Source organism: Colias eurytheme, chromosome 12 (genome assembly GCF_061535395.1).
Source record: "Colias eurytheme isolate Ceu_HAF_F1 chromosome 12, ilColEury1 Martin Lab GWU primary, whole genome shotgun sequence".
In the NCBI taxonomy this organism is placed as follows: domain Eukaryota; kingdom Metazoa; phylum Arthropoda; class Insecta; order Lepidoptera; family Pieridae; genus Colias; species Colias eurytheme.
Window position 1 is genome coordinate 5506392 of NC_142991.1, and position 16108 is coordinate 5522499.

The 16108-nt window shown below is 30.0% G+C and overlaps 2 protein-coding genes and 1 long non-coding RNA gene across 4 annotated transcripts; 2 read left to right on the forward strand and 1 right to left on the reverse strand.

Moving 5' to 3' along the window:
* Positions 1 to 199: 199 nt before the first annotated feature.
* LOC149904024 (purine nucleoside phosphorylase-like) lies at positions 200 to 8387 on the reverse strand. Of its 2 annotated transcripts, none has more exons than XM_090107933.1 (6): positions 8189 to 8387; positions 4165 to 4277; positions 3611 to 3789; positions 2096 to 2338; positions 1292 to 1435; positions 200 to 896 (listed from the first exon to the last, which is right to left on the reverse strand). In XM_090107933.1, exons 1-6 carry the CDS (start codon positions 8290 to 8292, stop codon positions 699 to 701), a joined length of 981 nt encoding a protein of 326 aa, XP_089964059.1. In that variant the 5' UTR covers positions 8293 to 8387; the 3' UTR covers positions 200 to 698. The 2 variants fall into 2 exon arrangements, with proteins under 2 accessions (XP_089964059.1, XP_089964060.1); XM_090107934.1 differs by having other exon boundaries at positions 4183 to 4277; positions 8189 to 8386.
* On the forward strand, positions 5020 to 5872 carry LOC149904025 (uncharacterized). The gene is made up of 2 exons (XR_016457317.1): positions 5020 to 5378; positions 5632 to 5872. It is a non-coding gene; the product is annotated as an uncharacterized LOC149904025 (long non-coding RNA).
* Positions 8388 to 10853: 2466 nt separating the features above from the next.
* Positions 10854 to 15895, forward strand: LOC149904026 (farnesoate epoxidase-like). Its single transcript, XM_090107819.1, has 9 exons — positions 10854 to 10955; positions 11040 to 11291; positions 11661 to 11886; positions 12054 to 12234; positions 12887 to 12986; positions 13756 to 13942; positions 14297 to 14414; positions 14914 to 15052; positions 15332 to 15895. The coding sequence occupies exons 1-9, from the start codon at positions 10877 to 10879 to the stop codon at positions 15532 to 15534; spliced, it is 1485 nt and encodes a 494-aa protein (XP_089963945.1). The 5' UTR covers positions 10854 to 10876; the 3' UTR covers positions 15535 to 15895.
* The last annotated feature ends 213 nt before the right edge of the window (positions 15896 to 16108 follow it).

Genomic DNA, 16108 nt, shown 5'->3' on the forward strand with positions numbered 1-16108 from the left:
GAAAAAAAAATGCAATCTAATGAGTTAGCCTGAGACGATCTTAAAGTCTATTATTATATTCAAGGTCAAACCTAATTTCAGTAAAACCAGTTACATGTAGTTATGGAACAATATAGGTACTTACAATAAACATCCATCCTCACACTTCCGATCAAAGGGATATTGAGCAGTAGCAGGTATAAATAAAAGGATATAAGTATCATTTATCTTAATCTTTTATTATCGTTAAAAACTAAAATAATTAGCCTATGGATCATAAATATATTAAATTCGGTTAATGTCATTTATAATATAATGTTCAGAATTATATCCATAATTTTCCATTGCTCATATGTTAAAAAAATAACAGGACGTTATGATTCGCTTACAAATCGTAAAAAAATAATATAATCAAGACGTAAATATGATTTACTTGAACGGCAAAAATAAGGAATAAAGTTGCACAAGGTACAAGATTAGTGACCTACACAAAATATTTTTATTTTACACTAACTAAGTAGTTAGGTACCTATTTCATAGAAAATGTTGTGCTTATCTGAACAGTTAAGATTTAATTCAGCTATTATCTAGTAAACTTAATATTATCTTTGCTAATAAGAAGGAGACTGCCTTTGTATATTCTGCTTTAGCGGAAACATCCTGATGGCCCCTTTTATTGAATAAATACGAATTAATCCCGGTACTAAGTAGCTACATCATCATTTGCTTAGTTCGATTTTGCCAAATTCTTGTACGAGTCTAGAAATGTATTTACGAAGAATGTCTTGTCTCATTCTGCCAACGTCCAATACTTCTTCGTGGTTTGCTTCTGTGTCAACATCGTAATTGGTAATGCACTCGTTTGTTATTAAGGATAGCCCAAATACTTTCATGTCGCAGTGTCGTGCTGTGATCACCTGAAACGAAAGATAACATTTTACTTAAATATAATTTTATCTATAGCATTTTAGTTAGAATATGTGATCAGTGTACCTACGTATTGGCGTCATATTATCAATGATAAGATTGAAAGGATTTTCTTGTAATAAAATTAAAAGGACCGCATAATAATTAATATCTATTCTATTCGGAAATAACAATCAACCCTATTATTAACCTAAGTAATATATATATATATATATAGTTATTAATATCACAAAAAAAATTATAGTTAGCCTGCAGACTGCACTTAGTTACTAAGAACTTAGTAGATAGGTACATTATCCTGATATACTTAAACGTAGCTTTTTATTTATATTTTTCTTAATAGTCCTTTGAGTGAATGGTTTTATTTATAATTTTATTTTTGTACCTCATGTACAGTAGACATTCCAACAGCGTCCACGCCGACCATTTTCAACATTCTCAATTCTGCTACTGTTTCAAAGTTTGGTCCTCCTAAACAAGTGTAGACACCTTCTTTGACGATATTATCGAAGTTTAATTCCTTTGCCACCTAAAACATAAAACAACATATTATCTATTAAGTAATAACAAATATAACGACATTGTCCTGGTGGATATTTTAGAAAATTTAAATCGGATTTGCAGCATAGCATGAATTGTAATTAAGGTCTTGAAAGATTTTAATAAGGAATATGCCATAAAATTGTGATATTGTGGCCATTAACGTGAGATGATTGATGCGCCTATGCGTGCATGCGCATCAAACCACGCTAATATTCGATGTAAGAAAGCGTGAGAGTTGATAATAATTATTCGCGTAATCGCTAATACACGAGCTCGAGCCACAGTTATGAAATAGGCTAACATTGTAAAGTGCAATATTTCCTTCATGAGGCTGGAAATGAAGTAATCAAATCATGCATACTTAGGTACATCATCACCAAAGTGTTAAAATATGCGCCGCAACGTCTTCATTCTGTATATGATTATAAATTGCGGTGTTTTAGTTAAATTTGTATAATGTATTGTTTTGAGAAATATTGCATTTTAGTGTTTCATAAAAATTACCTAATCAACATCAGAGGTATCTAGTTACTATATTATATTCTATTTCAAATATACCTAAAGAGTTAAAAAATACTGAATTCTGTCAGGCATATCGGCCATTCCTTTTATAATTTACCCGTAAGAAATATGAAAATGAAATTACCTTTTTAGCGATATTTCTGTATTCATAATTGTAAGCTTTGCTCATAGGTGGGAACCGAGGTCCAAACCTCTCGTCATTGGGTCCATGAAGGGGATTATTGCCAGCGAATCCCATCATATTAATGTGATCGTTTACAATCACGATGTCACCGATTTTGTAGTTAGGGTTCAATCCTCCGGCTGCGTTGGTTGCAATTAAGGATTTTACACCAAGCAGTTTCATTACTCGAATGGGAAGGCAGCACTGTAAAGAAAGCGGTTGGGTTCAGGTTCTATAGAATATGAATAGATTAACAAAATTTTAAAAAGAGTCTTAAAACAATAGTAAATGCGTAATAAAAAATACAATAAATATTACTTTAAATGTCCATAGTTTGTTTTTATAACATTAACGAATTATAAAACTCGCCAGCTGTTTTTATTTACAGAGATACCTACTAAAAATTTACATCCAATACCTTCAGGCTTCGGGCAAGTTGTACATTATTACATGAATTTATTTTCCCTTGTTGTTAAAGGAAAAAATATTGTTTGCGTACTAAGGAATTTTATATACTTCTGAACTAACTCTTTATAATTAATGGCCTATTGTAGGTACCGAATTACCACTGCACCAACCATCTTAGAGTACCTACCTACGTTTGTTAAGTAAAACATAATTAATTAGGTATAGGTACATTATTATTTACGTGGCTTATTAAGTGCCAATTTTAATTAGTCTTCGGTAGAGTAAGATACTCTTTAAATTTAAATTTTGTAAATGGTAGATAAATTAGAAATGGACAGGGAAAACATAAGTCAAGTGGTATAAAAATAATTTCATAAGCCATAAATACTAGGTACCTACTACAATAAATCTGAACATAAAAAATCATGTCACCATTCGAGATTAAACTTTGCTTTTATGTCATGTTTTTTATCACAAACCATATTGGTTCGACAAGATAATATGGAAATGCTGACGTATATTCACAAAGAATAAATCGTATTATGATAATACGCGAGGCACCGCTCTCTGTCGAGTTCGAGCAGATAACCCCGTCGCTGGGGGTCGTCACAACTACGCGCCCTTGCATCATCCTATTGAATATTTTTTCTGCTTTACGTCAGTAATATTTTGTATTATTTGCCTGACTAAAGATAAGAATAATTTCATTATTGAACTATTTTTACTCTTAACATGTTGTCTGTGTAATGTGTAATCTCAGATTTTATCTCCCTGTAAAGCTATTTATTTTTCTGCATTCTGCCTCGAATGAGAGTGCAAAAAATACAAAAATTTTTATTTATAAATATTTTGATTGATTGTACAAAAGTATTTTTCACGATAAGTAGAACGGAGTAAACCAGGCCTTTCCAGAAATTTCTTAATAATCTCAATCACAACAGAAAAATATTCCAAACAAGTGTCAATCTCAGCTTATCAGCATAACGCAATGTGCCCTTTAGAGTCAAGTCGATATTCAAGATACATCTGCGGTGAACTTTTATTTATAATTAATTTGATAAACTCTACCTTCCATAGAGGGTATCCTTCGTAATAATGGAAACGTCCTTGCATAGCCACCACCGGGATATCACCTAAACGACCAAAAACAAGACGACCGTGATGACCCTCTACTGTACTAACAGGGAAATTAGGTATTTCTTCATATGGAATACATTCTTCATCTGTTATGTTTTCTGCCAACGAACCTGGAACAATATCAAACATATAACTTTATGGATGCATACCGTACCTAATGTAATGTCAATCAATTTGCATGGATAGGTATTAGGTAAGGTTTAAGGCTGATGGAAAATTTTGATAAAGTGCCCTTAGTGCTTCAAGATAATATGTTTAGATAGATGTAGGAATAGCTACGAGATAAAATATTGAATAATATCTAAACACAAAAGGTGAGGTAAAGCAAGTAACTATAGGTATGTGTTACATAAGCGAAAAAGAAAATTGCGATCGAAATTTATAAAAAAAAGTATTTGATATTTCACACTATAACTCATATTTATATAGGTTAATATTATTAAAAAGTGAAGACAAAGGAAGGAATATGTGAAAATAATAAATACCATCTTTCCAATACGAACCCATTCCAGAGCCACAAATGATTCCTATAATAGGTCTAATTTTTGTCTTCGATAACAGGAAATTCGAAATCTCCTCCAACATTTCATAAGAGTACCTGAAAGCAAATAAAATAAATATAAATATTATATATACCTTATCCATATTTCAGTTCTTCCCAACATCGTATAATATGTAGTAGAGATTTAGATAATTTTCTAATATTTTTACGACATTGATAAAAAATTGTGCTACACATTCTGATACAAACATGAAACAATGATTATACACGTGTTTCTCCCTATATGCTATATTGCTTTAATGAATAGAGAATTATTTCATGTCAATTGGTTTAAATTGAATTAAAAAATCATAACCGTATTGTACGATGCAGTATGCATTTGAAATTTGCATTTAAGATAAAGTTTTTAGATAGGATTTATTTAATCTCTTACTATCTACTATAGAATTCTACGATATTATTTTTATAAATAGATACTGAGATATTTACATTTACGACAGATATACTTATAATAATATTGAATAGACCGTACATTGTAACATTCCGAATCCTACGTAGGTAATAGATTTGCAAGTCTAGTCTAGGAAAATATAAAAAAATGCATATGAATAAATATTTTAGCAAACGGTTCAATCAAAACAATTCGTTATATATTCAATAGGTATAATATATTTTCATACTATGTATTATCTAAGTATAACATAATAAAATAGCTCTATGTATATTTTGGTAGGTGTGGCATCATCACATAATATGTTGACCTTTTCTTATCTCCAACGAACGGTTATCTAGAAATATTATGTGAAAGATATGGCAATCATCAACGGTTTTTTCGTAGACAGAGAAACCAATAGACAAATTGATAGTTTATGTCGCATTCACACAAGAAAAAGAGCAACTTATGCCGGTGTTGTGTAAAGAAATGAGAGAGAACGATAAAATTTTTTGTTTCACCCAGCGTGCCACTTTTTTCAAGAAAAGGAACCTACTTTGCTAAACAAAGTTTGACAGCTAACTATCGTCTTCCCTAAAAATATAGTTTTTACATGTTCTAAGTTACGTAATTCATGGTATGTTTGGTTTTTAATGATTTAGACTTACTGTTAATACCTTATAAAATAATACCATGGTGCGGTGTAGCGTTAAAGGGTGTTAAAGTGATAGTGGAACGAAAATGCCTGGATTGTCTTTTCACTCGTAAGTATACAACTCTTTATCAGTTTATAGGCCTTCATGATATTTCAGCGTGTTAATATATTGTGTATCACGTGCTGTTGACTTGAATACATTGTTTAAAAACCACAAAAATAACAATTATAAATTTTAACCTAAAAAATTTTGTGTTGCCAACTTTTCTACAAATTGTTACCCACTATTATGGGAAATAATAATATATATTCTGCAGTGTGTATTTAATTAAATATCTGAAATATTCAATGGCTTGTTCCAGTTTTCCTGAACCGGATAATTTACGACAAATTTGGATTGTAGCTACAGGATGAACAGATTGGAAACCAAAACCGAAGGTTAGAAAGTATTACGGCAATTACCACCACCGCGACGCTGCCCCGCCGAAGACAATGGACACTCTTGGTTCCAACTTCCAACATTGAACCGGAGGGACGTAGTTAATTAAGTTAGAGATAATTTAAATGTAATTTTTTTATTACAATAAATTATTATTAAGTAAATTTCGTTTTTTTTGCGCGTTCGCGGGTCGGTCAATATAATTAACGTGTGTATCTGTTAATACTTACGAAAATAAACATTCTTTTATTTTTTTTATTTTATTTTATAAAAAATAATGAACAATCGAGTTTTCATCTACATTATCATTACATACACATTTTTATATGGGATTATGATAATGATATATATTATACATACTAGTGGTCCACCCCGGCTTCGCCCGTGGTACATATTTCGCAATAAAAGGTAGCCTATGTCCTTTCTCAGGTATCAAAATATCTACATACCAAATTTCATGCAAATTGTTTTAGTAGTTTAGGCGTGATTGAGTAACAGACAGACAGACAGAGTTACTTTCGCATTTATAATATTATATAGTATGGATTATATAATATATAGGTATGTGTATATACATAATATGTATTACCCATCTAAAAGTAATATGTTTATTATATACTAGCTGCGCTCCGAAAACCATACATACATATGTACATACATAATTACAAACATTTTCTCTTTATAATATTAGTATAAACATGTAAGTATGTAATGTGGATATCTCATTATTATCCACTTATGTTATGTGAATAATATTGAGAGATTTGTATCTTACAAATTGCGGGGTAAATTTTCCCTCACATGGTAACCCTAAATATTGTGACGTATTCTTTTTTATCTCTTTCTGCGACACGCATTGCCGGTGTCTATTGGATTCTCTGTCTACGGGTTTTTTAGATTGCATAGATTTAATATATTATTTTAATTAAGTGATTAAAGAAAAGATATCCATACTTAATATTATAAATGCGAAAGTAACTCTGTCTGTCTGTCTGTTACTCAATCACGCCTAAACTACTGAACCAATTTTCATGAAATTTGGTGTGGAGATATTTTGATACCCGAGAAAGGACATAGGCTACTTTTTATCCCGGGAAAATGACGCGATCCCGGAAATCCCACGGGAACGGGAACTATGCGGGTTTTTCTTTGATTGCGCGGGCAAAGCCGCGGGCGGAAACCTAGTTATCTATAAATATATATGTACATACATTTAGTCATTTTATGACTGTCTGTATGTTTGTAAAAGACGCAAAAACTGTTTGGTGGAAATTAATGCAGTTTTCACTGATGTGTGGCTGAGGAGGACAGATATGGGACCTTCTTTATAAGTACACCGACTATGATACTACAAAATATTCCTTTTCTTTTACAAATTTATTTGTTTCTACGTAAAATATTTACAATCGCAGACTAGAAGAGATTAGATGAGCCGTTTGATTGATAGTACCTATTTATGAATCATTTTTGATAAAATCTGTTTGTTTGCCATTTAAAAACGCTATATATAATCACTGAAAGTAAGCTGTTTATAGATAATGTGTGCATTATTCCTTAGTAAAAAACAGATAACGTTGTTAATAATAAAATCAATTATGATACAATAATACCGTATCTTGCATAAGTCTTGTATATCTATAATAGGATATACTTACTACACATTCCTGACATAATGTGATCCATTCAGCTTTTTGTATGTTGTTTTGCATAATAATCAATTCTGAATAATGATCGCTTATTTAACACAAAACTCATTTTAAAATGAATGATTGATCGAATACAATTAAATGTATTGCAGGTATAGAACTAATAACCTAATATGAAATTTAATTAATGTCAAATCTTAAATTCCTACCTAGGTACATCAATTTTAACTTACTTACAATACCACTCGAAATCTTGTTTGGTTGTAGTAACTAGTATGTTTTATGTTTTTAAAATTATTATATAAGATAATATCTACATAAATTGCTTTTCAAAATTATTTTATCCTTTACGGTTAAAAAAAATAAATTTGAAGGCGATAAAGTAAAAAGAAATAAATTTCAATGTACTAATTACCCATTTATTGCTTCACTTTTACTTCATGTTGATTTACTTTTTATTTAACTGGTCGGCAAGGATAATAAAATATTTACAATAATATTTATGTTTATAAAAATGTTGTGTTCAAATAGCTTCCTATTGCATACCTAATTGCAAAATCACGATTGCTCTACATGATTATTGATTCATAAATTGTTTCAATTTATATATCATATTATTCCTTCTATTTATTTCTAAATTTTGAACCAATTTTAATGTAAGTACAAGCAATATATTGTCGAGTGTCGACCAATAGAGTTCAATTAACCCTTTTGATTTCGCACATCGCGATCATGAACTAGATAAATAATAATCAGTACTCAATGATGTAACATTTAAATATTTATCTTATTTGTTTCCCGCTAATAAATAATTATCTACTAATTGAAACTTACATTTTGTGTCCATTTCCGTTGGTTTCCGTTTCCACCTCGGGTAAGGCTTTTTTGGCCGGTGGAAAAGCCTTGGTTCCGTTCATATTATTCGCTTTGACAGACATCACAACACAAATTGATTAATCAAATAATTTACAATAATTTATCGAGAAGAAATGTCCACAGCGTTCGATAACACACAATAAAATGCGATCGTTTGATCTCACTCAGTTTTATATAGCAATTGGTAGTCGCTCGTCGGTAAACAGATACCTACTTGTTAAATTCTTAATGATTGGTAGATACTTGATTTTTTACATCAGTCAGTTTTTATCACACGCATATAAGATATGTGTCAGAAAATAACTGTGATATGATTTTATTTAAGAAATATTCTCTTTTTATTTTACTTATCTATGGAGAATCTGACCAGACATGAGAATTAAAATTTATAGAGTGTAGTTAGATATAGTACTTAGGTATGTATTTCTTATGAGTTTATCAAAATTTTGCTCGTTGTAAATTGTTGGTTAAATAATGGAGGAAAGAAACAGCATATAGAAAATATTAAACATTATTAAACTCCTACCTACTCTGACATAAAAAAAGCTAAAAACATATACAGAGTTGTTTGCCATATCATTATTGTTTGCCATGTAAAATTCCATTCAATCATAAAACACCAAACATAAAGCAGTTTGGTACCTAATCCAGAGCTATTAAACATAAAGAAATGAAGACAATATTATTTTTATTTAAATATCTCCAATTACCTAACTGTTTAAATAATACACTACTTTAAGCTTGAGTAAAAAGTTACTGTTAGCTAGCTACTAGTTATTATTCTGTGGTATAGTTGCAAGTTGGTTGTATTTTTGGATGCGGCATACAAAATTATAGAAGTTTGACAATCTACTTAATCATCAATTAATCTAAATGAATTTCTCTATACACAGATAGTTTTTATAAGTGTTAGAGACAGAATATGAATAAGGTATTTTTGTGAAATTATGTGTCATTTGTTATAACAGGTTTCTGGGTCAATCATGAAGAAGTTCATGGACGTACATATTATGGTTAATGACCATTCAAACCAGTTTACTTGCGAATTTTTTTACATATTAACATTTGTTATTTAAACTCAAATTCTGGTTAACTAATATACAGAACATAGTAGACCGGTATCACCGCAAGTGTCCAACATTCCTACATACATAATAAATTGGATATTTTAACCATATTAAATTAGTTTAAACATAGATATTAAACATTTTATATAATGTATATACTGTGTTAGAAGAAGCTTAACAATAAGACTGCAAATAATATAAATATTTTAAGACAATTTTCACACACCGCATACGTTCTGATCCCATACTAAGCTTTCGCTTGTGTTATGGAAACCAGATGGCTGATAAACATATTCTACATATATAATTTTAAATAAATAGTTATATACTTAGATAATTAACACCCAGACATAGAGCAAACATTTATGTTCATCACACAAATATTTACCCTGAGTGGGAATCGAACCCACGACCTCTGGCTTGGAAGGCAGGGTCACTGCCAACCGGTCAGTCATATAGAATCCAGCAAAATGCAATGAAAATTATATAGAAAGTCGTCAGTCAGATACTTTTGCATTTTTTAAATAAATGATATAATAAATACTTAGTATATAATAACAATAATCGACGGGCATTTCTCCGCAACTCGACGTCAAGCGCCTATTTTGCGTTTTTTTTTTTTACTTAGTTAGTATATATTTATTTGTTGTATTATCTACTATAAGATAAGTGTATTTTTTGATTCCAACAGTCATTCTATAATTTATTCGAGTTATTTTGTAGATAAGTCCGCAATTTGATATTTTCTGGTTATAATTCGAACAAACATCGCTATTTAGATATCTACAGCAATATTTTGAATGAATATTTTAAATCTCATTTTATTTTTTTATGAATAGAGACATACCTACATCTATTTACTTATCAACTAGTCTCAAATAGTGTTAAAATTTTCATTAGCACTTAATAAAGAAAAAACATAAACTTCAAAACACGTACGTATACTAAAATAATAAAAAGTGCGAATTTATTGGTCTGAGCGAATACTTTATTAATGATGAAATTGCAATGTTCATTATCTTCTTAAGTGTCCCAGCAATGAATCAGGGGTTTACAAAAACGAAGAAAATATATCAAGAATTAATTTTCAAAAACGCTTTTAAAAGTTAGGATTACATTAATATTGTATTGGATGATGTGTCTTGTGTGTTTTATTTATGTTTAGGTACATTATTAAACGGGTACTGTACACTATATGAAGCTATATGGCAAAGGGAAATATTAAATAATATTTTTATTTTCAATTTTTTTTTGTTCATTAGTATAATAAGCAAATGACCCGCATAATAATAACTATATGGTGAGGTATGTAAGTATAGGTATGTTATGTATTGCCAAAACCCAACGTGTTCCACAGTGAACCCTGATATTGTTATCTATTGTATAGCTTTACAATAGATGTATGATGTATCGATCCCGATCTCTCTTATTATATTCCTGGCGTATTTTTAGAAGGTCACTTATTATGAATGTATTTGAATATCATGTCTTCACATTATATTGTTACTCAAACGCCTCTATAGTTTTTAAGAAAGGGAACATTAGTTGGGATTTTGTCACTCACTTGTAAAGACCTGAAATGTGGTTGATAATATTTTTTTTAACTTTTACATTCATAATCAAGCAAACTATGGAAAGACCGTCTAGTTTTCCACCAGGTTTAATATAAATTGATATTATTAATATTGTTTATTTTAATTATTTTAAATTGTTTATGCGACTAGTTCATACTTTTATTCTAGGGCCACCAATATTCCCTATAGTAGGTAATGTTTTATCGGTGTGGTTTAATTTAAAAAGGTTCAAATATCATCATTGTGTTTGGAAAAACTGGTCGAAAAGGTACGGTAATTTGCTTGGTTTGAAGCTTGGTTTTGTGGACGTTGTAATTGTTTTCGGAAAGAAATATATAAAAGAAGTTTCCACAAGAGATGTTTTTGACGGTCGACCAGATGGCTACTTTTACACCATGAGATCATTTGGAAAGAAACTGGGTAAGCAGAACTGCACTAATTTATTAACACTCGTCTTAAAGTTTATACTATTTTTATATTTAAAGAAATTCAAATCTTAGCAATTTATACATCAAACCTTAAAACTACAAAGGCCTACCACTAGGACACTGTAAAACCCTAATAATTGCATATTATTGTCCTTTTATACGCGGTATAAAAGTTGCTCTACATTGCTCTATGTAGCATTTAAATTGTGCTTTTACTAGGTTCTAACTAAAATTATCGCGCTATCATTTCAAAAACTATTCCTTATTCTTCTAAGAGCCTTTAAGTTACATGTATAGTATTCAATTTGCTTGAAAATTGTAATAGCTTAGAATACGAATATTTGATAATCATATTTTATAGGCATCGTGTTTTCGGATGGTACCATTTGGACTAAAACAAGACGTGCTGTACTAAGATGTCTCAAGAACTTTGGATATGGTTCACGATCTATGGAAAATAACATAAGCGAGGAAAGCAAAGCACTCGTCGAACTTCGAAAGGCTGACGCGGGGAAACCGATTGTAGTTAATCACATGTTTGACGTCGCTATTGTTAATATTTTGTGGAAGCTTGTTGCAGGCACTAGGTTTGTTACTAATTTCCTTTTTAATTTAATTAAAAAAAGTTTGATATAGGTACATTTATCTTCATATCACGAATCTAATACCTATATGTATATACCAACATTGGTTCAGAATTCCGAATCCTTACGAATGGACAAAATAATTGTTAATGATATTTGTTATATTTCAGATATGATTTAAGAGATGCACGCCTAATAACCCTGTGTAACCTTATAACGCAATCATTCCAAGTCGTCGACATGAGCGGTGGAATTTTAAACTTTTTGCCCTTTCTAAGACATATTTTCCCAAACTTAATTGGTTATACACAATTAACAGCAATCCACAACAATATTTACAAATTTATAAAGGTAAGTACGTCTTGTTGTTAAAGGTTTTCATTTTTTTTTAACCAACATTCATTTATTATTATAATATCATTAATTTTGTTTTTAATTATATCGTAGGATAAAATTGTTACAAATACACAATTATCACATAAAAATATATAGGCGTGATATTTTTAAAATTATAAATATCTGAAGTTATTCTAAATATCATAATTATAGTTGAATAGGTCATGGACATGTTATTATGATTTAATTTAATGTCGTGTTTGCTATCCGGCATCATTTTATATTTTCCTAATGATAAGAATTAAATTCTGTTGTCATATAATTTGTGTCTCTTCATTTCAATTATTAACTCTCTTATATTCCAAATTTTTTTATAGTAATGATTTTTATAAACAATTGGCAAACGTTTTTCAAAATAGTTTTGCGGAGAGATTAGAGAAGTGTTCTACGATCGAAAAATTTGTTTTGCCTCGGTTTATTAGAAATAATTACATATTTTCTACGAATTTGTCCGAATTCTGTTTTGGTTTAACACACACACAAACAAGGAATATAACACATGTGACGACATTTATTTTAATTATTTATGTTCGCCAACCACTATTAAAAAGGTTTCTTGGCGTAATGCTTAACAATACGATAAAACACATTGTTGTCTATATTTTAGGACACAATTACGAATCATCGGAGAACGTTAGATGTAAACAAGCCGAGAGACCTTATCGATGCTTTTCTTATTGAAATGATGGAAGATAAGGAAGAATCATGTACGTATTTCAATTGTTATCTAATACAAATTTAACACTAGAATATAATATTGAGGTATTTCCTAACTTGTTCACTGGAACATAGAACTCTACTATCTATTTATAAAATTATGTGATATATCATATACCTAAACAAAATGCTGTGTAACTTAAAAGATAATTGAATTTTACAATTGTAAACACATAATACACATATATTATGAAAAATACATTTCGAACTAGTGATAGTAAAGTAGGAACTTAATAATGATATATAGCTTCATGGCCTCTATAACTAATTACTTGTATAATTATCTGATTACCCCACTAAGGGAAAATAAATATTAATTACGATAGTAGGAAGTAGTAAAATATAGAACATGTTTACAAACACACTTGTTACGTTTATTTATGATAATGTAATTTATTTATACATATTTTCAATTGAATCGAGTGTTAGAAACCTAATCTAGCGAAGCGCTGCTGTTGCCTATTCCCATATTATGTCATAACTAAAGATTAACTGAGAGTAAAAAAATTAACATGATGATTCATAAAATTTTGGCCATTTTCAAATGAATATTTTCATCCCGAAAATTAGGCTGTGTAAGTTTATCCAAAATCTTGTTAATCTTGTAAGTTTATCCAAAATCTACATTCCTATTTAGATATACTTACTTAGGTAGGCTACGTAAAAAAATTTTTTCGAGCTTTTAATAATCGTACAATTTAAATTAATGAATTAATATGTGATTATTCAATAATAATTTATATTATAAATAAAATCAAGTCACAGACGAAGAGCTGCAAGTGATATGTCGTGATTTGCTCGAAGCTGGTGTGGAAACAGTTAGCAATACGGCTGTATTTATGTTACTTCATCTTGTACGGAATCAGGATATCCAAAAACGACTACAAGCTGAAATCGATACTGAAATCGAATCGTCTCGCTTTCCCGCCCTCAGTGATCGATCCAGGTATATTGTTACTGCTGTTATATAAAAGGTTATTTTTCATTGTAATACTAATAATAATGTTTCAATGATGTCCCATTTCCTTAGATCATTAAGTAAATTATATATTTATTATTTTTTATCAAGTAAAAAATTACTTAAAATATTCTTGACTGCTCGATATTGGGTTAATGTTAAAATATTATCTGGTTTTAAAACTAGAACTCACAATTATTTTAAATTCAAGAGAATAAATAATTAAAAGGTGTGTCAAGGTTGGATATATGTACTTAGAAAAATTTAAATCTTCAGCAAATCAGAAAAGTAACATAATGGTTTAAACTTTAAAGTAACATTATTATATTTGTATTTGTATAGGATGGTTTATACAGAAGCGGTGATTTTGGAGACTTTGCGAATATCAAGCGTAGCAGCAGTCGGCATCCCCCACATGGCCCGTGAAGATGCGCGCCTCGGAGATTATGTTATACCTAAGGTACCCACCACTTTATTAGTTATCACAAAAGAAATTTATATACATTTAACTATAATATTCAAGTTATAATTAATTATAAAAAAACTCTCGCTTCTCGTACAATATAACAATACACTGTTCACAATTTCAGGAGAAGAGCGATTTTTTTTTCTTATTTGTGGAAATATAGGTTAAGCAAGGGTTAAGCACATACTTTGAGAAATATTTAATTTCTTTTGGATAAGAAATATTGAATTCGTCTAATCTTCACGAAGTCAAACAACGTTAGATACATCGATGTTATGTGATAAAAAGTATTTAATATTTATCTCGCACTCAAATACACGGGTTGTTGTTAGAAATAATTTACGTTCATGCGTAAGTTGTAATCAAATCGAATAACAAAAAACAGAAGCGTTCATAACATCATTGTTTTAATGAACTGTTATCTCAAATGTTTGTTGAACTTTTGCTTACTTAATAAATAACATAATGATTTAATATTTATTTATTTTACAAGGGAACATTTTTGTTGCTGGCAATACACGATCTTCATAACGGAGTTCATTGGAAAAACCCACATGAATTTAAGCCAGAGCGTTTCATTACTAAAGAGGGTAATTTAATACAAAGCGAAATGCTAATGCCGTTTGGCACAGGTAAATCTAAATACATTTACATTTATTATTATTTGTTAGAAATGTATCAATCTATATTAATAATAGAACAACAAATGAATAATGCATATCGTTAACATTTTCTATTTTTCTCAAAACAACTCAGACACCATTAAAAACTGGAAATAAAATTGTTTGGTTACTGATATTTATTTTATTACTTAATTATTATTGATTGGTTACATAATAAAAATTCATAAATTAAATCCCATGACACTCTCTTCCTCTCTTCTAACCGTATGCCCTATTCGTATTCCACAGGTAAACGGCGCTGTATTGGTGAAGGGTTAGCTAGATCCGAGCTTTTTATGTTTCTAACTCATCTCTTGCAAAAGTTTAACCTGAATCTGCCCAAAGGAGATCCAATTCCAACAACAGAGCCGGTAGATGGTGTCACATTATCAGCTCAAGAATTTAGAATCATCTTTGAACCAAGGCGTCTATTTTCGAAAATGAAGCTTTGAACTTCATGAAATTACCATTAAATCTTTCAGTATTATATTGAATGTACTTAGTTATTTTAGAAGGGAAATATAAATGTCATATCGATCTGGAATGTGTGTTTATCAAGCATATTTACTGAAGCAGTAGAAATAGTAGAGCTTTTAGCTTTGAGATTAACATGTTAATTTGCCGACCTTTTATATTATGTATTCAAATTTATTTTTAATGTTTGTATTAATGCAATATAGCTAAGTTAATTGTGACAATAGATATCAGGTAAAATGTGCAATCGGTTGAATTGATGAATGCGTCGATTCCAAAATTGTATTCCTATTTAATTCTGATACCTAGTTAATTTTGAATTGAAGAATAAATGTGATATTCACCATGAGCTCAATGTTTTCTTTTTACCCTTTTTTGTAAATTCCTTTAAGTATTATAATGCAATTCGCGCTTACAATTCAAAACGAAATTGTTTCCCCCTCGCCAATATGTACATCGTAAAGGACTTTCATAGAGATTTGTAGAGTTCACTAAAATCGATCGACATGACGCATGCGCCAGCAACTCTTAGGTAACTTACCGTAGCTGTCA